A 24,375-nucleotide genomic window follows, 5' to 3' on the forward strand; every position below is an offset into this window, starting at 1 on the left:
TCTATTCTTGAATAGCCTACATTTTAAATGCACAACTATGTAAACTACTCTGACGTAGAATACTTAATAGTATTCTTAATAATACAATAATAGTTAATAGAAGGTCGGTAGGCCTATATGACTGCATGTAGACTCGCTGCCTCCTGAAGTTTACAGTCCCAATGAATCGGGTTAGACGGTGCACTTTAATTTTCCCCACAGCTTTCTCTGACTGACACGGAAGGTGGAATCCAGTTACATGTTTTTTCCTTGAGTGGGAGGATTTAGGAATCTTGCCAATATGTGGCTGAAGCAATGGAACGCTGAGCAAGAAAAGTAACAATTACTGAACGTCGCAGTGAGAACTTTACTTTGAAAAAGGACAGCACAACACGATCCAAATGGCAGAACAGGTAGGTCTACTATACCACTTTAATATCAACACTTGTCAAACGTTGCACTTGAAGAGATGGTGGCTTTACTCATCTTAGAAGCAACTAATGGAGCATTCCTTTGGTGCATCGAATGGAGCATTATTTGGGGGATAACTTCCCCCACACTTTTAGGCGTCGTTCTGGTTATCTTTGGAAGTGGCACAGATGTAGTTTAACCAACATTCCATAGACATTATGCTATCCAATTTATATCATGACATATTCTATTAGATCATATTAAATTAGTCAAAGCCCTGTCTAAACCGGGGGGGTTCTACTAAGCTATATAGCATTGTTTTAAGAAGGTCATACCCAAGGATCATTTTGTTATTTCATTTAGAATTTTAAGACCCCTTGAAGTATCAAAAAATTTGATTAAATAAATTGATGAAAAATTGTATTTGGTCTTACTGCTATTAGCCCATACAAACGCCTTGAATAGATTCACTACATGGAACAACAGTCCCCAAAATATTATCTAAAATAAGTTTGTTCTTAAGTGTCTGTCCTATATCTTAGAGATATAACAAAGATCAGGATTTTTTACATGTATTTAACCCCTTATTTTTGGTACCAAACAGTCTCCTTATATACTTCCATTACTTTTTTCAACTGGTACCGGGGGACCTTCAGACGAATCTTGTGAGGCCTGTGGGCATCCTAGAGCAAAACACAGAGGGGTCATATTAGTGTGTAGCCCAAACTGTTCGGATGCTACAGATGATTTTGTGAGAAATCATGGGATGTCTCAGGGTCTGACAAACACCGCTGTAGCTCTGTCACCTTTTCACTGCATATGCAGAAGTGCGTCATAAGCGGATGCGGTGGATTGAGACGTATCCAATGCAACAAAAAAAAAGATTTGATATCGCTAGCACACGTAGAACAATGAGACAGATATTTCACCGGATGTATGAATGTGAAGCATCCACTTGGCTTTTCCACTCACTACCAAATATGTGGCCGGCAGTGGGAGAAGATGGAACGAGATGGATTTTGGCCGACATTCTGCACATTTTCTCATCGATGAAACATTTGATCACAATACAGTTTTCTCTTTCCAAAACTGTTAGGAACATAGTGGACTAGGTTTTGTAGACTTTACCCTTTGCAAAAGTAAAAAACAATCTCGTTTTTAGAAGGAGTGCAAAGGCAAATTGAGTTATTGCACACGCGCACTTCACAGAGTAAGCGTTCCCTAACTGAAATATGCAGATGTCTGCTAGAATGAGCCAATAGGATCTCGCTAGCTCGTGGTTGGCTCTGCCCACCTCCTTGCTCGTTCTGCCCACTATGACTAATTTGTTCCCATTGGAAATTATAGGCTATGGTCTATCTTGGTTTAGTTATAAACAAAAATTGTCTCTAACTTAAACTGACAGATTTTGCTTTTGGATTTTTTATTCTGCTAATTCGATTTCCGTGGGGAGCGGACATCGAGTTAAATCTTATTGGCGCGTTTGCATATAGCCTACTTTCCTTGCACTCTTGCCAGCTTAACGTGAGTTTATAACTAATCATTTCAATGCACTGATCAGTGTGCATGCTGGAACAGCAGAGAATAATGGACAATGACAAATTAATCTAGGCCATATGCTGACTATGGAGCAAAAAGCTATTCTCAGTTGTGTCTAAGGCAGAGACTGTGTGGAAATGAAAAGCACTGGGCTTCAATCAGTCCCTTCTCATTCCGTCCCCATGGCCTCTGACACAGAGACCTTCTTTGGAGAGACTACTGTGTGAGGGATGACAGCTAGACAAACAGAAAGACAGACAGAAAGAATGAGATGCTCACTGTCGGCGAGCAAGCGCCTTACCATTGTTGCCTACTGTATCCATTTTATGACATTTTTTGGCTGCAGTGAGCTATCTGTGGAAACATCATAAAATGGAGCACTGTAGTGGTAGCCTAGGCCTAGTGAGTAAGGCTTTTATTCTTTTTTATATCCTACCCTGACAACTGAAACAACTACATTGTTTCTGGATGTCTCAAGGAATTTGGTTTAGCGTTTAGGAGATAGGTAAATAGAGTTTGAAGTCACCACTGAGTCCTCTCCCTGTTGCCCAAGGTTCTTGTGCACGCCCCAGGCACAGACTGGGACCAGAACTCGGCCATGGCATTTCTAACACACCGTCCCCTTGAGACCCCCACACCGGCTGTTTTTTCCTCAAGGCCCCCACACTGGTACATTTTTCCACTTGAGTCCTCCATTATTAGACAGATCATTTTGCGTGAAAAACCTAAGTTAGACAGGCCCAATGGGCAAAATATTGACCAGCCCATCTGGCATTTGCCCGAAATTCCAGATGGCCTGTCCGCCCCAGCACACGCTGAAGATAAACAGTGACAGGGAGATCTGTCATAGTAACCCAATCTGCAGGTATTTCATGTACATTCTCCATGTAGACAAGTTATCTGAATTTTCCTTCCAATACCAGTAGGCCACTCAGTCTCTCGTTACTTAAGCTTACTCCTCCCCACCCAAACCACAGATCGCCCACATTTCAATAGCATGTTAAAATATCAATTTGAATAGGAGTAAGTGACATAGCAATATTCCTTTACAGTTATTTAATGTTTGTGATTTAGGATATAAATAAAAAAGTAGTATGACGAAAAACCTGTCAGCTACAATAGATTGGGTGTTTGGTTCTTGGTTTAAAGAGAGTATGGAATGATGTCCTTCACAATGACCAAACTAACCAGTCTGTGTGACACAGATTCATATGCCACTGCAAAACATAAGGTCTACTTTTGAACTTTTTTTTAAGATGACTTGCAACCTAGAAGTATAACGGTCCTTGTTGGAGTATAACTTTTCACTCAGCATATTATATCTCACCATTTTTGGTTGACCACTAAGCGTTCCATGACAATGATATTGTGAAAGGTGCGATACAAACACAAGTTAAACATCAGAGTGCCATCTTTGCGTAGACTTCGGACACGTGGAGGCATGCAAGATATGCACTTGAGGACGGATGTGAGTGTGTCTGAAAAAATGTTGGTATTTGGGACTAAATTGAGTGGAGGTCGGTGCACTTTGGCAAAAACCTGGGGAGTCTGTCTCATGAATATATACATTTTCTTTCTTTCATAATGATCTATTATAATAACTTCACATAAGTTATTACTACTCATTTACATATTCTTTATCCCTTTACACTTGTGTGTATAAGGTAGTAGTTGTGGAATTGTTAGGTTAGATTACTTGTTGGTTATTACTGCATTGTCGGAACTAGAAGCACAAGCATTTCGCTACACTCGCATTAACATCTGCTAACCATGTGTATGTGACAAATAAAATTTGATTTGATTTTGATTTGAACTTCAAAGGACTGTCAGAGGACGCTTTTCTTATTGCTATATTATTTGATTCCCCCAATCTAACACACTTTTTTCTCCACCTCTGGCGCAGCACTCAGACCTGGAAAATGCCATCAACACTTTGGTCACACAGTTCCATGCCGCTGCGGCCAATAATGGTCCTACGCTCCAAACCCAAGAGTTCAAAGGCCTCCTATCGTCCCAGCTGCCCAACTTAGTTACGGTACGTAAACTGCAACGGCCGGCTACATTGCTCCCGCCCTTCCCGGCCATACCCATTGATTCTACCAGTAAGGCGTGGCTCTGACTCTTACTACCCTCCCACTCAGCCCCAAACATACAGTACACACCACCTCCTATAACTCCCAAACAAACACTCAGGAAAAGCTTTGAGGCGTCAATTGCCAGGTTCGATGCAAATCCAAAATTTGCTGTAATATACTGTGTGCTCAGTCACCAATTAAGTTTTAAACATGCTTTATTTTAATCTGACACAATGATCTTGCTTTGTCTTCAAGTTGGAACTGGTTGCTTAGTTGTCTGAGGCCCAAGCCTGTTTTCCAGGACGAGTCTGAATTTACCAGAGAGTGACAAAGATAGCTATGCTTCTGAAAAACAGGAAAAGGCCTGTTCAAATACATGAGGAAGTGAGGAAGGTTCAAGGTTGTTCGCTCATCTAGAGAGGGAAAAACAAACGGACAGATAAATAACAGTTTCCATTATGAACAAAGTAGCAAAAAATATGTAATTGTAATATGACTCCTTGCACCAAGTCGACTTCATCCACCATAAACTCGACAACCAAGTAGAGTATTTCTGCTACACAATAGTTAGCCACAACAGCTAGGAAATATTTGTTCAACTGTTGAAGTAAAAAATATGCTTAATTACCAAGTAAATATGTTTTTCATTACATCCAGTCTTATACTTATATAAAATCAGAATCTATTTAAAAGAAAAAGTAATGATCACATCATTCAAATGGGATTCCATTGCAAAATGCACTTTATATTGTCTCAGCTGTGGAGAAGCATTCAGGCCAGGAAATATTTTCCCAAATCAATTTCCTATTGTTTCCAGCAGACAGAAAGATCCACAGTGTTTGCATCTGCCTGGCTGACAGCTTTATACAATTTCAGATTGAAATTACTGTAGATAAGATTGGCTACCCAGATACTAATATTGATTACCTCAAGAATACCAAACAAACGTTGCTACAGTTGATGTCAGAAGTTTACATACACTTAGGTTGGAGTCATTACAACTCGTTTTTCAACCACTCCACACATTTCTTGTTAACAAACTATAGTTTTGGCAAGTCGGCTAGGACATCTACTTTGTTCATGACAGTAATTTTTTTACACACAGATTATTTCACTTATAATTCACTGTATCACAATTCCAGTGGGTCAGAAGTTTACATACAATAAGTTGACTGTGCCTTTAAACAGCTTGGAAAATTCCTGAAAATTATGTAATGGCTTTAGATGCTTCTGATAGGCTAATTGACATCATTTGAGTCAATTAGAGGTGTACCTGTGGATGTATTTCAAGGCCTACCTTCAAACTCAATGCCTCTTTGCTTGACATCGTGGAAAAATCAAAAGATATCAGCCAAGACCTCAGAATTTTTTTTGTAGACCTCCACAAGTCTGGTTCATCCTTGGGAGCAATTTAAAAACGCCTGAAGGTACCACTTTCATCTGTACAAACAATAGTACGCAAGTATAAACACCATGGGACCACGCAGCCGTCATACCGCTCAGGAAGGAGACGCGTTCTGTCTCCTAGAGATGAACGTACTTTGGTGCAAATCAATCCCAGAACAACAGCAAAGGACATTGTGAAGATGCTGGAGGAAACAGGTACAAAAGTATCTATATCCACAGTAAAACGAGTCCTATATTGACAGAAGCTGAAAAGCCGCTCAGCAAGGAAGAAGCCACTGATCCAAAACCGCCATAAAAAAGCAAGACTACGGTTTGCAACTGCACATGGGGACAAAGATCGTACTTTTGGAGAAATGTCCTCTGGTCTAAAGAAACAAAAATAGAACTGTTTGGCCATAATGACCATCGTTACGTTTGGAGGAAAAAGGGGGAGGCTTGCAAGCCGAAGAACACCATCCCAACCGTGAAGCACGGGGGTGGCAGCATCATGTTGTGGGGGTGCTTTGCTGCAGGAGGGACTGCTGCACTTCACAAAATATATGGCATCATGGGGCAGCAAAATTATGTGGGTATATTGAAGCAACATCTCAAGACATCAGTCAGGAAGTTAAAGCTTGGTCGCAAATGGGTCTTACAAATGGACAATGACCCTAAGCATACTTCCAAAGATGTGGCAAAATGGCTTAAGGACAACAAAGTCAAGGTATTGGAGTGGCCATCACAAAGCCCTGATCTCAATCCTATAGAACATTTGTGGGCAGAACTGAAAAAGCATGTGCGAGCAAGGAGGCCTACAAACCTGACTTGGTTACACCAGCTCTGTCAGGAGGATTGGGCCAAAATTCAACCAACTTATTGTGGGAATCTTGTGGAAGGCTACCTGAAACGTTTGACCCAAGTTAAACAATTTAAAGGCAATGCTACCAAATACTAATTGAGTGTATGTAAACTTCTGACCCACTGGGAATGTGATGAAAGAAATAAAAGCTGAAATAAATCACTCTACTATTATTCTGACATTTCACATTCTTAAAATAAAGTAGTGATCCTAACTGACCTAAAACAGGGAATTTTTACTTGGATTAAATGTCAGGAATTGTGAAAAACTGAGTTTAAATGGATTTGGCTAAGGTGTACGTAAACTTCCGACTTCAACTGTATATGCAAATGTCGATACAAATGAACATGTTCCTAGAACAAGAGCCATGGACCTATAACACTAGAGGTTAGCAAAGCCTGAAACATATGACAGTTAGTTGACAAAGTATACGCATGCTGTGTTTATTCAGCTGCATACAGTACAGTTGAAAAGAGGCCAATAGTGGATTATGAAGTCAAACATGTTGACTGGAGTTATTCAGCTGAATTATTGATACAATAATTAGCGCTGACGATATTAGTACTGTTAAGAATATCACCTACCGAGTAATGTAAGGCACCAATGTTATACGCTCAAAAGTGTAATAGACTAATTGCTAACTTCCTGCTAATTCATGTCTATGCGTGACTACTTAATTGCTTAATTAACTGGTCAGTAATTTAAATACCATGTACATATAGTGAAGAGTTGTTTTTGTGCTCCCTCCCCCAGACTGGAGCGTCAGAGCAGGGCCTGGGCGAGGTGATGAGACAAATGGGTGTGATGGACGGCGAGGGAATCACCTTCAACCACTTCTGGAGGTTGATCCAGTCACTGGCCACCACACAGCATGGTCTACGCAGCAGCGAGGAGGTGTCCAGGTGCTCCTGTGTGCTTCTGTGAAGGCCATGCCTTCTGACGGTGGTGTGAGCTAGGGGGAACCAGACAGCCTTATCGTATGCCACCCAGTGTCAGTACCCCTTCTCACCACACTGCTCCCATCCAACCCTGGACACTCACATAGTCCTCACCCCTTCCACTACAGGCCTCTTATGTACATTCTCCATGCTTGGTAGTGCTCCATGTCAGCAGTGTTCATCTCTTTGTTCTATGCCACTTGGTTTACAGGATTTTTTTTTGTACTCCCTTAGTGGTGTTGTTTCCATCCAAATATCCCTTCTATTGAAATATCCCCATTCTCAAACCTTGAAAGACTTTCCTATAGGCCTACTACCAGTCTAACCACTACAAATAATCCTTAGATGACATATGAGCCAAAGTGAAATCAGAAAGCCATGTGCAAGGTTTAGGTGCTAGACAATGAAAACATGTATTTACACACGGCAGTACGCGTTAGTGGAAAGCTCCTTTGAGCCACCAGTAGTCCACATACATACAGTACTGGTGTTGCAGGGTGCCCATAGCATGTTTCTTTGAACAATGTTTTCCACCACTGTGGTATTGCAGTTTTGTATTTATATTTTCTAATTCTCTTTATTCTGGCCCATGTGATAACATACTAAAAACATGACAAGAAATGATATAATAAAGATCAAAAGGAATTGCAACAATGGTGAGCTCTGTTATTTGTATTTATTTTTGTTGAATTATTACTTGAATCATTAATCAACATATTACCCGCTGACAGATAAGCAGTTTTCAAAATACATGTTGTGATGAAACAAAAAAAGAATCATATACATATGTCAGTGTATTAACTAGAAGGTGAATGGTTGTCACCACTATACAGCACACATATTGTATTCAGTGTGGAATTGTTACACTCTTACCACAGTGTTATAATTTAGGCAAACTAAGTCTATTGGGCAAATGGCATCTATTACACATTTTCATACAACCTATGAACATCACACTGTCTAATTAATCTGTTTATTTGAAATTGTTCAATGGCAATGTCTTATCTAAACGTTCAGTTTGTAGATTCGCGTTCTTCCATGACAGCCATTAGAAAGCATTCTTTTTGCATGAGTGCTAGCAATTCCAGTGAATCCCTGTACAGAGAATGCCATTCTAAAATTCTGAACTACCACTCTGAAACCCCAATGCTAAGAGCAATGGCATCTTCCTAAATCAGCAATATAGTTTCACAGTCACATTATGCTTCACAATTATTCAAATAACCAAGCCAAGCCAGCTACTTACTTGCTTGATTAGGCCTTTGGATACCTTACGGAACATAGCCAACCCAGCAACTTCATCTTATTGTAGAACTGTACTCAATGGATAAATCCCCAGATGGATGAATATTTAAAAGATAGTACAGAAATCAACCTTTGAAATGATTGTACATTTTTGTGTAAATGACCTTGTACCAATACTAACTAGAACCACTGTAACAACGATTACAATCTCATTGAATAGGGTTTAGGTCATCTAGCAGCCATGTTCCATCCTCATGCTCTGCATCCTCTTGCCAGCTTCTTCCCCTCTGGCGTTCCCCGAAATCATTCAAAAGATGAAAACACGTATTTATTCATGACCTTACCACGTTCGGGCCAAGGGTCGTCTCCTACCATAGGGTGGTTGTAACAAATTCCCTTCTGGTGACTGTTATCAGCACACTCCACTCCCCATCCCCCCAGGACCGGAGCCTGCAAGTCTAGACAGTACCAAAAACCTGCATCTCAAACTCTCTCTGACCTGAATGACCTGTGAACGGATAGATTCCTAAGGAGGTTACTAAGGGGCTGGATATCTGCCCATCCTCTTGACTCTGCAGGTCACGCAATACTTGCAGTCTCCCAATATTTGCAGTCTCCCTGCCAGTGACAGAGAGCAACATCTGTCTATGCCCATCCACTACTGGACTCACTCATATCTCTGGACTTGTGGGATGGAGTGCGTGCCCAAAAACCATCCCCATGTACATCCCCATATTCATCTTCATCTGTGTGTGGTTAAAGTTCCTGTGTGTGTTAACTCTTGGGCTGCTTTATTCCCCTCTAACCGGGGGCGGTGTCATTGAGTCACAAACCAGTAAAATACGTAGAGCCGGGTCGCTCTCTTTCAGTGGTCATCCCCAACAAAGGCTGTCAGAGCCTTGGGACCGGACCACCTTGCTTGCGAATACACTCCTGAGGAAGAGCGAGAAGGTGCGAAAGTTTCAGCCGGATACAGAGAACATGGCAGCTATGAAGTAGTGGCCCCAGCGCTCGCAGTCCCGGATACATTGATGCAGCTGGAACATCTGGCGGCAGAAGTTGTTAAATTCGGATGCCTTGAGGCCCTGTCTAAGCTCTCAGAGGGAATAGTGCTCCTTCTGGTCCCGGAAAACATCAGTGAATTTCTCAATTTCTTCCAGATGGTTAGAATGAATGTACTAGAAGGTTGTCCTATGCACCTTGAATGCAGTCGTTCAGAACGTAATACAAGTCAAAAACGGTCATCCCTGGAGTTGTACCTGTTCTCCACCAGCAGATTGAGAATGGTGGTGAGGTGCTTGATGAGAATGTCTCCCATGGGTTTGTGGTCAGTCAGCCACACGGGCGTGAGCTTCCCCTGGGCGTGTGCACTGGGACGTAATCTGGAGCGTGCCTTATTTCATTCTACTCAACGAACAGGCTCCATGTCAGCCCCTCTAGACAGTCAATAGAGGTGTACTTCTTACGCAAGTCTGCTGAGGCAAACATTTGAGTGTAGGTCAGCCATTCTAAAGTCTGTATGTATAGGGCGTGCCCCTGGTAGTTGGGAATGACCTCTCCTCTTTACTTTACTGACTTTATTGTCCCCATGGGGAAATTTTGAGGCAGTGTCATGCATACATTTAAAGTTGGGTTTTAAATACAAAACAAATTGAAAACTTTCATAACAGTTTCATACTAATAAAAAGAGACTAGCCTGCTGGCCTTACTTAGCCAGAGCTGTTTAGGAGGGATATGACACAAATTATTGTCTAGTTCTGTTTTTCCTACCGAGCTGTGCCATATACCTGCACGCAGAGGGGAGTAGTTCAAAGTCCGGGTACAGGGGGTGGCTTGGGTCTAAATGTATTTTGTGAGCCTGACCTTAAAGATCTCATCTTGGCCTTTCTGTTTGACTCCAAGTACCTGCTTGCTGTGGTGATAATCCTTCTCAGCATATTTCCTGGCTGACAGTGGCATTGCCAAACCAACAAACAATACAAAAAGTGTAAATACTCTCAATGAAACAGAGGCAGTATAGTCAACATTAAAAGATCCCAGCTTTTTGGGAAAGTCTCTGTTGACTCTTTTTGTAGGTCAGGTCTGTACATTTATACAACTGAAGCTTATTGTCCAAGAGGTCACCCAGATATTTGTATTCCTCTACAATCTCTATCTTCTGACCTCTGATAGATGTTGCAGAGGTAGGTGTTGTACGCTTCCTGAAGTCTATGCACATCTCTTTGGTCTTGTTGATATTGAGGACCAAGTGTGATTTGTCACACCACTCTACAAAGTCATTTAGGACTGGGCCATGGTGTTCCTTGTCATCATGCAACAGGCTGATCAAGACAGTGTCATCAGCAAACTTAACGAGGTGTCTGTCAGGATGGGAACTAGTACAACTATTAGTGTACAAGATGTACAGGAGTGGGGACAAAACACATCCTTAAGGAGAGCCTGTGTTGGTGGTGCGTATGTCCGTGCGTATTTCCGACACGGGGGGACCTACTTTGACCCGCTGTGACCTCTGGCTCAGGAAGTACAACAGCCACAAAACCAGCCCCTAATCTAAGGATACGTCCCTAATGAGTCTCTGTGCCAGAATGTAAGGCTGGATTGTGTTGAAGGCAAAAGAAAAGTCAACAAACAGAACCCTGACATTGGATTTGGCACCCTCTAGATGTCTATAGACCATGTTGAGGAGAGTAAGAATGGCATCATCAACTCCTCTGGTGGGCTGATAGGCAAACTGAAATGGGTCGAGGAGCTTCTGGGTGATGCTGAAAATGACTTTTCACAACTTTCTCAAAGCATTTCATTATTAAGGATATCAAGGGGACAGGGCAGTAGTTATTCACCACAGAGGGATTAGATGCTTTAGGAATTGGTATAATTATTGAGTTTTTCACAATACTGGCACGTGTTGCTGGTCAAATGAGGATTGGAAAATGTCTGTAAAAACACCAGCCAATTGTTCAGCACAGTGCTTTAACACATGTCCACTTATTTTGTCTGGGCCTGGGCTTTAGTGTGCGTTAAATCCCCTGAGCAACTTCAAAACATCAGCCTGTTTAACAACAACCCTCTCAAACATTTGTAATGATGCTTCCATTTGTTTTACCTCTGACACAAAGTCGTCAGATCCAAATCTTGAGAAGAAAACATTCAGTTCATAAGCAATGTTTTGGCCCTCATGTCTCCCAAGGTCAGCATTGGTTTTTCCCCTGCCTATGTGGGGGGCACTAGCCATGGATTTAATCCCTTGCCAGGCCACCCTTGAGTTTCCTGAGGAGCGGGTCCTCTCCACCCTTTGCTTGTATGCCTCCTTGTCCACCAGTATTTGTCTTTTGATCTCACGTTGTACATCTCTTAAAGCCTGTCTGTTACACTCAGCATAAACTGTCTCCTTCCTATTAAGTAGTTATTTTAGATTTTTTGATACCCAAGGCTTATTGTTAGGGAAGATTTTATAGGTTTTAGTAGGCACAACTGACTCAACACAGAAGTTCACATAGTCTGAAACATCTGTCATCAAGATCAGAGCTGCTGTCCTCAAATACCTCCCACATGGTACAGTCAAAACATCCCTGGAGACCAAATACCTCCCACATGGTACAGTCAAAACACACCTGGAGACCAAATACCTCCCACATGGTACAGTCAAAACACCCCTGGAGACCAAATACCTCCCACATGGTACAGTCAAAACACCCCTGGAGACCAAATACCTCCCACATGGTACAGTCAAAACACCCCTGGAGACCAAATACCTCCCACATGGTACAGTCAAAACACCCCTGGAGACCAAATACCTCCCACACGGTACAGTCAAAACACCCCTGGAGACCAAATAGCTCCCACACGGTACAGTCAAAACACCCCTGGAGACCAAATACCTCCCACATGGTACAGTCAAAACACCCCTGGAGACCAAATACCTCCCACATGGTACAGTCAAAACACCCCTGGAGACCAAATACCTCCCACATGATACAGTCAAAACACCCCTGGAGACCAAATACCTCCCACATGGTACAGTCAAAACACTCCTGGAGACCAAATACCTCCCACATGGTACAGTCAAAACACCCCTGGAGGCCAAATACCTCCCACATGGTACAGTCAAAACACCCCTGGAGACCAAATACCTCCCACATGGTACAGTCAAAACACCCCTGGAGACCAAATACCTCCCACATGGTACAGTCAAAACACCCCTGGAGACCAAATACCTCCCACATGGTACAGTCAAAACACCCCTGGAGACCAAATACCTCCCACGATACTGTTGTCGTTCCAGATCTGGAAAGTTTTAACTGTAAGTTTCTCCCTCTCCAGGAGCCGGCACTAGGTTAGCCTGAGGTAGACAACATTGTGGTCTGATGTCCACAGGGACATCTGGTGGTGGCAGAGAAAGCATTTGGTATGGTTCCATAGCACAAATCAAGAGTCTTATTTTTCCTAGTGTGACATTTCACATACTGGTAGTACATGCGCAGGACCTTGTGCAAAGTACAGTTGTTAAAATCCTCTAAAATACATTTGGGTGCATCGGGGGAGATAGATTCCAGTTCCTGTGAGAGATTATAAATAATCTCTGATGCTTTTGCTATATTAGCTTTTGGTTGAACATACACAACAGTAAAAAACTATTGGGGGAACTCACGGGGCAGATAGTAGGGTCGCAGTGACACAGAAAGCAGTTAATTTACACCACTGGTCCCTGACAAGAAGGCAGATGCTCCCGCCGTGATGTTCCCTGTGACGGCCAGATCACGGTCCGCTCTGACCAGTGTGAAGCCGGCCGGCTCCACTTCCCTGACTGGGCCTCTAGCCAAGTCTCAGTAAACACCAGCAAAGAGGCCTCCTGGTATTTGTGTTGGAAGCGCAGATTCGCTGACAGCTCATCCGCATTCCACCTCAGTGACTGGGCATTGGTGGGTAAAGGTCTTTGTTTAATTTGTCTGATTCCCCCGCGTTTTCCATGTTTGCATTTGGGTTTATAATCCACTCGCAGACAATCAGGGATTAGATAGGCCATTGGGATATATCCATCGCGTTTGTGTTTGAGTTGCATTTTAGTAGGAACTTTCTGCTGTATTGGATTCTGCTGCCAGCAGCGTGTTCATAATTTAGTCAGTTTGTAGAGTATGTACATGATCAACAAGATCAGTCCAACACCCCATCACTGTAAAACCATTGTTGACAGATGGTTTACAAAGTGTACAAATTAAAAACATAAGAGAACGCCACACACTGTCACCCCCTCCACTCTGGTCAGCAGGTTACCGTTCTGGTCCAGCTGGGCGATGACTTTCTTGCTGCCGTCTTTGTGCCTCCAGACCCCCTCCTCTCTGGTCACCTTCTCTCCGTTGGGGCTGACGGATACTGCTGAGCTCCTCAGGTGCAGTTTGGTCTCCATGTTGAGGGAAATGAGCGTCTTTAGCAGCCACTCCGCAAACTGGAGGTCCTTTCCTAGCGCACAGCCCACCAGGCTGAGAGTGTGCAGATGCCTATCATCTGTCTTCATGGCCTCCAGGACTTTGGCAAGTTCCTCTGGCCCATAACTCCCTAGTCTGGCCACCCCAACACTGCCATGACCCACCAGTACCACACGTCTGTCTGGTTAAACAGGTATGAGAGCCCCTGAGGAGTGTAAAGACATTGAGACAACCTCTAATAGCCATGTTTTTACTTTCACCACCAAATTAGTAACTTAGCTTCTGGTCGAACAAGGGACCAAATTATTTTCAGACCACCATCACAGTACTTTCTTACTATAATATGGCTACCACTGACATTTCCAAACAGTCAACACTGTTACTTAGATGTGATAAGGGCTTTCATGGGCCACAACATGGCACTATCGGGCACTGCACAGGCTTTCTCAGGCTTGACATGATCATGTAAATCAGCACTGGATCTAGCACCATTTGAGGATGTTAGTGAGGAGACGAGGGCTGTGGTCCAAACACTTAAAAGACAGACTCGTCCACTTACCCTCGCCTTATGCCCTTGGGGGAATCCCTTTTGCTATCTTGGAGGGTGGTCCAAATGATTAGCCAAGCAAGGGAAGTTTGCAGTGTTGTTTTTAGTCGGCTTTGCGAGTGTACAATTATATTCACACCGGGGCCTGAAACTCCCCATAATAAAATTTGCGACGATTGTACATCCGCAAAGAAAAGTCTGCGAAAACTTAAAAACAGCATCAATGGAGAAGTCAACATACAAGTGTAAGTAAAGACGAATGCAAATCAGTTAGAAATTGTGCTACTAATGCATGATGGCACAAACACGTCTCGTAAAAAGTACATTTGTTTTTGTTTGGTTATCTTTTGAAAATTGTAGAAATAAAACATTTTCCTTCTTCAGAAGTTCCAACTAGGCAGGCTAACGTTAGTTAGCTAATTAATTTGCTACCTATCATACAGTATGCATATATTAATCATTATATATTTAATATAAGTAGACATACACAAATAATTGACTATAGCGCATAAAAAGCACCCACAAGCTTCCGGTGGCTGAAAACACAATCATCGCGGGATGAACGAGTGACCAATTTCCGGCCAAGGGTGATCCATTTAAAAATCATTCCTTCCTCCTTCGCCCCTTGCCCTGCAAGTGTATACTCGTCAGACGTCATGATACGTAATCAGAAGTGTCCACTTACTTTGAGGGCTGAGGGGATAGGGTGTGTCTTTTAAGTGTTTGGACCGCAGGCAAGATCCCATGGAGTCTTTTCAGTTGGTGGCAGTCTGTACCTGACCAAGGCAAAACTTGGTTAGAAAAAAAAACAATATCTTCATAGTTCTCATTTTTAACAAGATGATTTAGGCATGTTATTTGGATTATGCTACAAATGTCCTACCACTCCCATTGTTTTGCACCCTATGATGCTTATCAAACCAGGATCATTCAAATACTAAATTGAAAAAATTCTATAAATAATGTTACAAAATTTAAATAACTTCATTCAACACGAATGTTGAAATAATTCTGGCCAACAAAATATACATATATATATTTTTTTATATATATACATACATACAGTTGAAGTCGGAAGTTTACATACCAAATACATTTAAACACAATTTTTCACAATTCCTGACACTTAATCCTAGTAAAAATTCCCTGTCTTAGGTCAGTTAGGATCACCACTTTTGTTTTAAGAATGTGAAGTGTCAGAATAATAGTAGAGAGAATGATTTATTTCAGCTTTTATTTATTTCATCACATTCCCAGTGGGTTAGAAGTTTACATACACTCAATTAGTATTTGGTAGCATTGCCTTTAAATTGTTTAACTTGGGTCAAACATTTTGTGTAGCCTTCCACAAGCTTCCCACAATAAGTTGGGTGAATTTTGGCCCATTCCTCCTGACAGAGCTGGTGTAACAGAGTCAGGTTTGTAGGCCTCCTTGCTCTCACACGCTTTTTCAGTTGTGCCTACAAATTTTCTATAAGATTGAGGTCAGGGCTTTGTGATGGCCACTCCAGTACCTTAACATTGTTGTCCTTAAGCCATTTTGCCACAACTTTGGAAGTATGCTTGGGGTCATTGTCCATTTGGAAGACCCATTTGCGACCAAGTGTCACGTTCTGACCTTTATTTCTTTTATTTTTGTCTTTATTTAGTATGGTCAGGGCGTAAGTTGGGGTGGGTAGTCTATGTGTCTTTTTCTATGTTGGGGTTTTGAGTTCGGCCTGGTATGATTCTCAATCAGTGGCAGCTGTCAATAGTTGTCCCTGATTGAGAATCATACTTAGGTAGCCTGAGTTTCACATTTGAGTTGTGGGTGTTTGTTGCCGTGTCAGTGTTTGTTCGCCACACGGTACTGTTTCGTTCGTTTGTTCACTTCGTTTGTTGTTTTGTATTTTGTAGTGTTCTGTTTGTTGGATTAGCATTAAAATTCATCATCATGAACACTTACCACGCTGCGCCTTGGTCCTCCTCTCTTTCACCCGAAGATGAGCGTTACACCAAGCTTAAACTTCCTGACTGATGTCTTGAGATGTTGCTTCAATATATCCACATAATTTTGGTCCTCATGGTGTCATCTATTTTGTGAAGTGCACCAGTCCCTCCTTCAGAAAAGCACCCCCACAACATGATGCTGCCACCCTCGTGCTTCACGATTGGGATGGTGTTCTTCGGCTTGCAAGCCTCCCTCTTTTTCCTCCAAACATAACAATGGTCATTATGGCCAAACAGTTATATTTTTGTTTCATCAGACCAGAGGACATTTCTCCAAAAAGTACGATCTTGGTCCCCATGTGCAGTTGCAAACCGTAGTCTGGCTTTTTTATGGCGGTTTTGGATCAGTGGCTTCTTCCTTGCTGAGTGGCCTTTGAGGTTATGTCGATATAGGACTCGTTTTATTGTGGATATGGATACTTTTGTACCTGTTTCCTCCAGCATCTTCACAAGGTCCTTTGCTGTTGTTCTGGGATTGATTTGCACTTTTCGCACCAAAGTACCTTAATCTCTAGGAGGCAGAACGTGTCTCCTTCCTGAGCGGTATGACGGCTGCGTGGTCCCATGGTGTTTATACTTGCGTACTATTGTTTGTACAGATGAACGTGGTACCTTCAGGCGTTTGTAAATTGCTCCCAATGATGAACCAGAATTGTGGAGGTCTCCGATTTTTTTTATGGGGTCTTGGCTGATTTCTTTTGATTTCCCCATGATGTCAAGCAAAGAGGCATTGAGTTTGAAAGTAGGCCTTGAAATACATCCACAGGTACACCTCCAATTGACTGAAATGATGTCAATTAGCCTATCAGAAGCTTCTAAAGCCATGACATCATTTTCTGGAATTTTCCAAGCTGTTTAAAGGCACTTAGTGTATGTAAACTTCTTACCCACTGGAATTGTGATACAGTGAAATATGTGAAATAATCTGTCTGTAAACAATTGTTCGAAAAATTACTTGTGTCATGCACAAAGAAGATGTCCTAACCGATTTGCCAAAACTATAGATAGTTAACAAGAAATTTGTGGAGAGGTTGAAAAACGAGTTTCAATGACTCCAACCTAAGTGTCTGTAAACTTCCGACTTCAACTGTATATACACACACAGAAATATGATCCCGTTGTCATTTCCTTTTTTTAAATCATGGCTTGTAGCCTATGTAACCTAACTTGATATATTTTCAGGTAAAGGAAGGTTATCATCAATACCCTCACCCCTTTTGATGCTTATGTTTTGCTCATTGTCTACTGTTAAATCTGACTCTGGCACAAAATATACTGAAATATGTCTCTTCAACTGACCACCAACTAGACAAAAATTATATTATTTCGGAGATAGTACTATTGGGACTATTTACTACTGACATGGTCAAGTCATTTGTATTGTAAAAAAAAAAAATGATACAAAACTATTTAGCAAAATAATTGCAATTCTAGTCTAAATCAAAGCAACATACAAACCCAATGAATTTCCCCACAAATAGATAGTACTAGTCCCAATAGTACTATCTCTGAAATAATATAATTTTTGTCTAGTCGGTGGTCCGTTGAAGAGACATATTTCAGTATATTTTGTGCCAGAGTCAGATTTATCTAACACCATGCCCAAACCGGTCGTGCGCATGCGTCCGCCATTGTGCGCAGACTGATTTTGTCCCCCACACAAAACGCGATCACGACACGCAGGTTGAAATATCAAAACAAACTCTGAACCAATTATATTAATTTGGGGACAGGTCGAATAGCATTAAACATTTATGGCAATTGAACTGCTAGCTAATTTGTCCTGGGATATAAACGTTGAGTTGTTATTTTACCTGAAATGCACAAGGTCCTCTACTCCGACAATTAATCCACACATAAAACGGTCAACCAAATTGTTTCTAGTCATCTCTCCTCCTTCCAGGCTTTTTTTTCTGTACGCCTATGTAGATATTCCATTAAAAAATCTGCCGTTTCCAGCTACAATAGTCATTTACAACATTAACAACGTCTACACTGTATCTCTGATCAATTTGATGTTATTTAATGGCCCAAAAATGTGCATTTCTTTCAAAAACAAGGACATTTCTAAGTGACCCCAAACTTTTGAACGGTAGTGTACATACAGGTTCAATATTATGTGCATTTATAAATGATTAATAGCTAAGTAGGTAAATAGTGGCTCACTATTTTGACCAATGTTTTATAACCCATTTAATAATGGTTTATAATGCATTTACAAATGATTAAATAACCATTATTAACGTCATTACAAACGGTTTAGAAACCATTTACAAATGAAACCATATTGTAAAGTGTTTATAACCCATTTTACTCATAAATGTAATTTCTTATGAATTCCAAGACACTCCCTAGAGTACCAAATATTATTTGTTTTTATTAAGGTTAGGTATATGCTTTTGTTTAATTTATATAAGAACATTCCAACCTCGTTTAGCATGATCTATTGCATTATGGCATGATTCCACTATTTGTATTATTTGCATGACTTTCATTGAGAGACTTTTTTTTAAGGCAAACCGCTAATTCCACTTTTGTGGATAGCTTCACATAGGTGGGTCCGACCACCATTATTCAAGTAAGAACTGTCTTATAAATTAGGGTTATTTTAGATGATAACTAGCTAGATAGGTGTGTCCGACCTAGCTAGTTATCATCTAAAATAACCCTAATTTATAAAACAGTTCTTACTTGATTAATGGTGGTCAGACCCACCTATGTGAGAATAGCCACAATAAGGATTAGCCACAACAGTGGAATTTGTTGTTTTCCTTCAAAATACAAGTATCTAATTGAAAGTGATGCAAATTAATACAAATAGTGGAATCATACCATAATGGAATAGACCATGTTAAACGAGGTTGGAATGTTCCTATATAAATTCAACAAAATACAATTTGTTTATTTGACAAAAATCTGTGTTAATCACACTGGATCTATTAGACTTTAGAATTGCATTTTTTGTTAAAAAAAAATTCACCTTTATTTAACCAGGTAAGCTAGTTGAGAAGAAGTTCTCATTTACAACTGCAACCTGGCCAAGATAGAGCAAAGCAGTGCGACACAAACAACAACACAGAGTTACACATGGAATAAACAAGCTTGCAGTCAATAACACAATAGGGGAAAAAATTAAGTCTATATACAGTGTGTGCAAATGGCGTGAGGAGGTAAGGCAATAAATAGGCCATAGTAGCGTTGGGGGCATATTTCACTGTACAGCCTTATCTATGGATTTTGGATCAATGACATGGGGTATCAGTCTACTCAGTGACAGCCAGAGAACATTATCGTCGTAGCTCTTATTGCGGGACTCTGAAACCACTGTGAATTGAGACACATTTATTGTACCAGTCAACCTGGTAAAAATCTGTGTATTGAACACTATTCCAGAGAATTAAAATTAAAATTACAACGTGGATGTTTTGGAGCCTGTTAACTATTGAGGACTTTGGCAAAAGCACTTGGGTACTAAGTATTACATTTTTTTATTTTATTTAACTAGGCAAGTCAGTTATGAACAAATTCTTATTACAATGACAGCCTACCGGGCAACAGTGGGTTAACTGCCTTGTTCAGGGGCAGAACAACAGATTTTTACCTTGTTAGCTCGGGAATTCGATCCAGCAACCTTTCGGTTACTGGCCCAACACTCTAACCACTAGGCTACCTGCCACCCCTAGTAGACTGATACCCCCATTTCATTGATCCCCAATCCTTAGTGCAATATGAATGTCAATACGCACAATAGCCTAACTGGGGAGGTCATTTCCCAGTCAAAGTCCCGCAATAGTAGCTACGAAAGGCCAAACGCAAATTCCACTGTGTGGCTAATCTTTATTGTGGCTAGCTTCACAACACATAACCCCGTCCGGTCAAGCCATACAAGACAGATGAAGCTAGCTGGCTGCTTATAACGTTAGATTTGGGCAACAAACAGGGTAGCTGGCGAGCTAGTTGTTTCAATAGGAGAACAACAAGTGGCTACCTAGCTAATACTTGCTCACATGGATTCCTAAATTATTGCTAAGAATATTGAAAATTACTGCAATTTTTACTGGTCATTGTTTTCAGGCTTGTTTCATTTGCGCTAGCTATGTACCAAGCTAAAGCTAGCTACCCCATAAGTTGCTAATAACGTCTGTATCAAAGATATTTGAAAACATTGTTTATCCTGCTCGTTTGATCCTGATCTAATTTCAAATGCTCACACAGACGTTTTCCCTTTCAGTCGAACAAATAATGCCTTATTACCAACGCAGTATTGTACAGCAGTGATCATAATGGTGGCGCTTGGCTTGTACATGCAAATTCAGCACACACAACATTCTATAATATAATTGTGTTATTTGACGTGTCAAATTAAATGTGTATTTATATTTTGACACGCAAAGACCCAAACTTCGCTCCATAGAATTCTACTGTCTGAAAAGGTACATACGCTTCTGATGCGGCACCATTTTTAATAAAAACTCTCAGGATCGAACGTAGAACCAAAACCAGCAACAGGCCTTTAAAAACAATTTGATTGGATATTAACAAACGCAAACTACCTCGCCTACCACCTACATACATTCATTGGCTAGATTAGAAAGGAGGCGGGATTTATGGTAGACTAGTCGTCGTCGCAGGAGAGGAAGAGCAAGACGGCCATCTTCGTGAGGTCGAAAGATTGCGTGTTAAGGTAATTCTTCAAGTAGTGAACTTTTAAAAATATAAACTGCACAACGGTATACTATATGTGTTAATAGTCAAACTGTTGTTGAAATATGGACAGCAAAGACGGCGCTCAGCTTCAACCACAGTCGTTTCTGAGCTAGCCAGTCGTTAGCTAGCTTGCTGGTTTACAACTTCTGTACGTTAGCTAGCTAACAGTCTTACTGCTGGAAATGAATGTGTTTTGTGGCGATGATATTGCCACTGTGAAAAATAACATGCAATGTTTGCTTGCTAGGAATAGTTAATAACCTAATGAGCTCCTGGGTCATCAATCGTGTCATCTTTTTATGATGAAACAAGCGCTTTTCTTCCATGGACAGGCAAGGCAAATTGTGCGAGTTTGACTGTGACAAGATGTGCTCGATTTAGCTTGGAAGGCAACCGGGTGGGCGTGGTGTAAATGTTTGGGACCATTCCATCGGCTGGCACATCGGGCTGTGACTTAAATCGAGTGCACCTACTCTTATTTATTGCAACAAGCACAAATGTAAATGGGTATGTACCATAATAACGAATGAATGCACACGGTTTAGTATTTGGGAATTTGACTACAGCATAGGTACCTTCATTGTCAAATAACCAGTATGTTTCATGTTATTAATTTAGTGAATTAATTAACCCTTAAATAAATTATTTGATTCAAACTAATAAGTTACCATATAAGTTCATGTGTAGGGTATGTCAGAGAATGGTTTATCTATAGATGGCTATAATAACAAATGTTTTCCCCCTCAGCTTTCCAGCTATCCTGCTCAGATGCCTAGACACTGCTCTGCAGGTGGATGCAAATCCCGTGACACCAGAGAAAATCGTAAGGCTGGCATTACCTTTCACAGGTAAGTGGATCCAATCTAATTTTAGCTAAGCATTAAGACTGTGGCCTCTATTTTCGGCTGGCGCTAAGGAGGCGCAAGTGTCAAACGCACGTTAGTTTGCAATTTTGTCATGTAAAAATTGTCGCACTTACATTTTGAAGCCCTAACACCAGGTTTGGCAATTTACCTGTACAGTGCCTTGCAAAAGTATTCATACCCCTTGGTGTTTTTTCCTATTTTGTTGCATTAGAACCTGTAATTTTAAATTGATTTCTATTTGGATTTCATGTAATGGATATATACAAAATAGTCCAAATTGGTGAAGTGAAATGGAAATATTTTTTATTTTTTAAATTAATTTAAAAGTGGTGCGTGCATATGTATTCACCCCCTTTGGTTGCACCAGATCTTATTTAGGGGCTTCATAGCAATTACTTTCAGAAATCACATAATTAGTTAAAGTCCACCTGTGTGCAATCTAAGTGTCACATGATCGGTCACATGATCTCAGTGTATATATACACCTGTTCTGAAATGCCCCAGTGTCTGCAACACCACTAAGCAAGGGGCACCACCAAGCAAGCAGCACTATGAAGACCAAGGAACTCTCCAAACAGGTCAGGGACAAAGTTGTGGAGAAGTACAGATCAGGGTTGGGTTATAAAAAAATATCAGAATCTTTGAACATACCACGGAGCATGATTAAATCCATTATTAAAAAATGGAAAGAATATGGCACTACAACAAACCTGCCAAGAGAGGGCCGCCCACCAAAACTCACGGACCAGGCAAGGAGGTCATTAACCTCTCTGGCGCAGGTGTGCCGCTAGCGACCCACCTTGACAACATCCGGTGAAATTGCAGAGCCCCAAATTCAAATTACAGAAATAGTAATAATAAACATTCATGAAAAAAACAAGTGTTATACATTGTTTAAAATATGAACTTCTTGTAAATCCAGCTGCTTTGTCAGATTTCAAAAAGGCTTTACGGCGAAAGCATAACATACGATTATCTGAGGACAGCGCCCCGCACACAAAGCATACAAAAAAATTCAGACCAAGCAGATAAGTCACAAAAGTCAGAAATAGCAATAAAATGAATCACTTACCTTTGAAGATCTTCATCTGGTTGCAATCAGAAGGGTCCCAGTTACACAATAAATTGTAGTTTTGTTCGGTAAAGACCCTCTTTATATCCCAAAAACTCGGTTTTGTTGGCGCGTTTTGTTCAGTAATCCACTGGCTCAAAGGCGGTCAAAACATGCAGACGAATACATCCTAATAGTACTGGTAAAGTTCGTCAACATGTCAAACGATGTTTATAACTAATCCTCAGCGTGTCAATTATCAAAATAATCGATCATATTTCAACCGGATAATAGCGTATTCAATAGAAAGGAAAAGAACGAAGGGCGTGCACACAGTCACGCGTGCAAACCAGTACTGCATGCTTCCCCAGTCCCCTAACCAAAGGGTATTTTTCTTTGTCGTTTTTCAGAAAACAAGCCTGAAACCATTTCTAAAGACTGTTGACATCTAGTGGAAGCCATAAGAACTGCAATCTGGGCCCTAACCAATTACATAGTCAATAGGCATTCAATGGAAAACCACTCACATCAAAAAAATCCCACTTCCTGGATGGATTTTCCTCAGGTTTTCACCTGCCATATCAGTTCTGTTATACTCACAGACATTATTTTAACACTTTTGGAAACTGCAGTGTTCTCTATCCAATGCATATCCTAGCTTCTGGGCCTGAGTATCAGGCAGTTTACTTTGGGCACGCCATTCATCCGAATTTCCGAATACTGCCCCCTGTCGCTAAAAAGTTAGAGGCACAAAGAGACCAAAGATTAACCTGAAGGAGCTGCAGAGCTCCACAGCGGAGATGTGAGTATCTGTATCTGTCCATAGGACCACTTTTAAGCCATACACTCCAAAGAGCTGGGCTTTACGGAAGAGTGGCCAGAAAAAAGCCATTGCTTAATAAAAATAAATTGCAAGCATGTTTGGTGTTTGCCAAAAGGCATATGGGAGACTCCCCAAACATATAGAAGAAGGTACTCTGGTCAGATGAGACTAAAATTGAGCTTTTTGGCCATCCAGGAAAACGCTATGTCTGGCGCAAACCCAACATATCTCATCACCCCAAGAACACCATCCACACAGTGAAGCATGGTGGTGGCTGCATCATGCTGTGGGGATGTTTTTCCATTAGCAGGGACTGGGAAACTGGTCAGCATTTGAAGGAATGATGGATGGCGCTAAATACAGGGACATTCTTGAGAGAAACCTGTTTCAGTCTTCCAGAGATTTGAGATTGGGACGGAGCATTCTTCGAGCAGGACTCGAAGAATGTCAACGACACATAGGCAACGATACAATTGACAGGAGCCTATTTATTTTGTATAGACGTGCGAATGTTCTGCGTAAAGATATTTAGGCCTG

At 41.2% G+C, this 24,375-nt stretch overlaps 1 protein-coding gene across 2 annotated transcripts in view; it reads left to right on the top strand.

Moving 5' to 3' along the window:
• Nucleotides 1-220: 220 nt before the first annotated feature.
• Nucleotides 221-24,375, top strand: part of thap7 (THAP domain containing 7) — a 29,824-nt gene continuing 5,669 nt past the window's right edge. The window contains exons 1-4 of one of the 2 annotated variants that reach the window (XM_038966363.1): nucleotides 221-392; nucleotides 3,833-3,963; nucleotides 20,779-20,824; nucleotides 21,846-21,946. In XM_038966363.1, the coding sequence (XP_038822291.1) occupies nucleotides 381-392; nucleotides 3,833-3,963; nucleotides 20,779-20,824; nucleotides 21,846-21,946 (290 nt within the window). In that variant the 5' untranslated portion in view covers nucleotides 221-380. Of the gene's footprint in view, nucleotides 393-3,832; nucleotides 3,964-20,778; nucleotides 20,825-21,000; nucleotides 21,076-21,430; nucleotides 21,606-21,845; nucleotides 21,947-24,375 lie in introns of those variants that run through there. The other variant, XM_038966362.1, reaches the window with a different exon arrangement.

Source organism: Salvelinus namaycush, chromosome 27, assembly GCF_016432855.1.
Source record: "Salvelinus namaycush isolate Seneca chromosome 27, SaNama_1.0, whole genome shotgun sequence".
Classification (NCBI taxonomy): domain Eukaryota; kingdom Metazoa; phylum Chordata; class Actinopteri; order Salmoniformes; family Salmonidae; genus Salvelinus; species Salvelinus namaycush.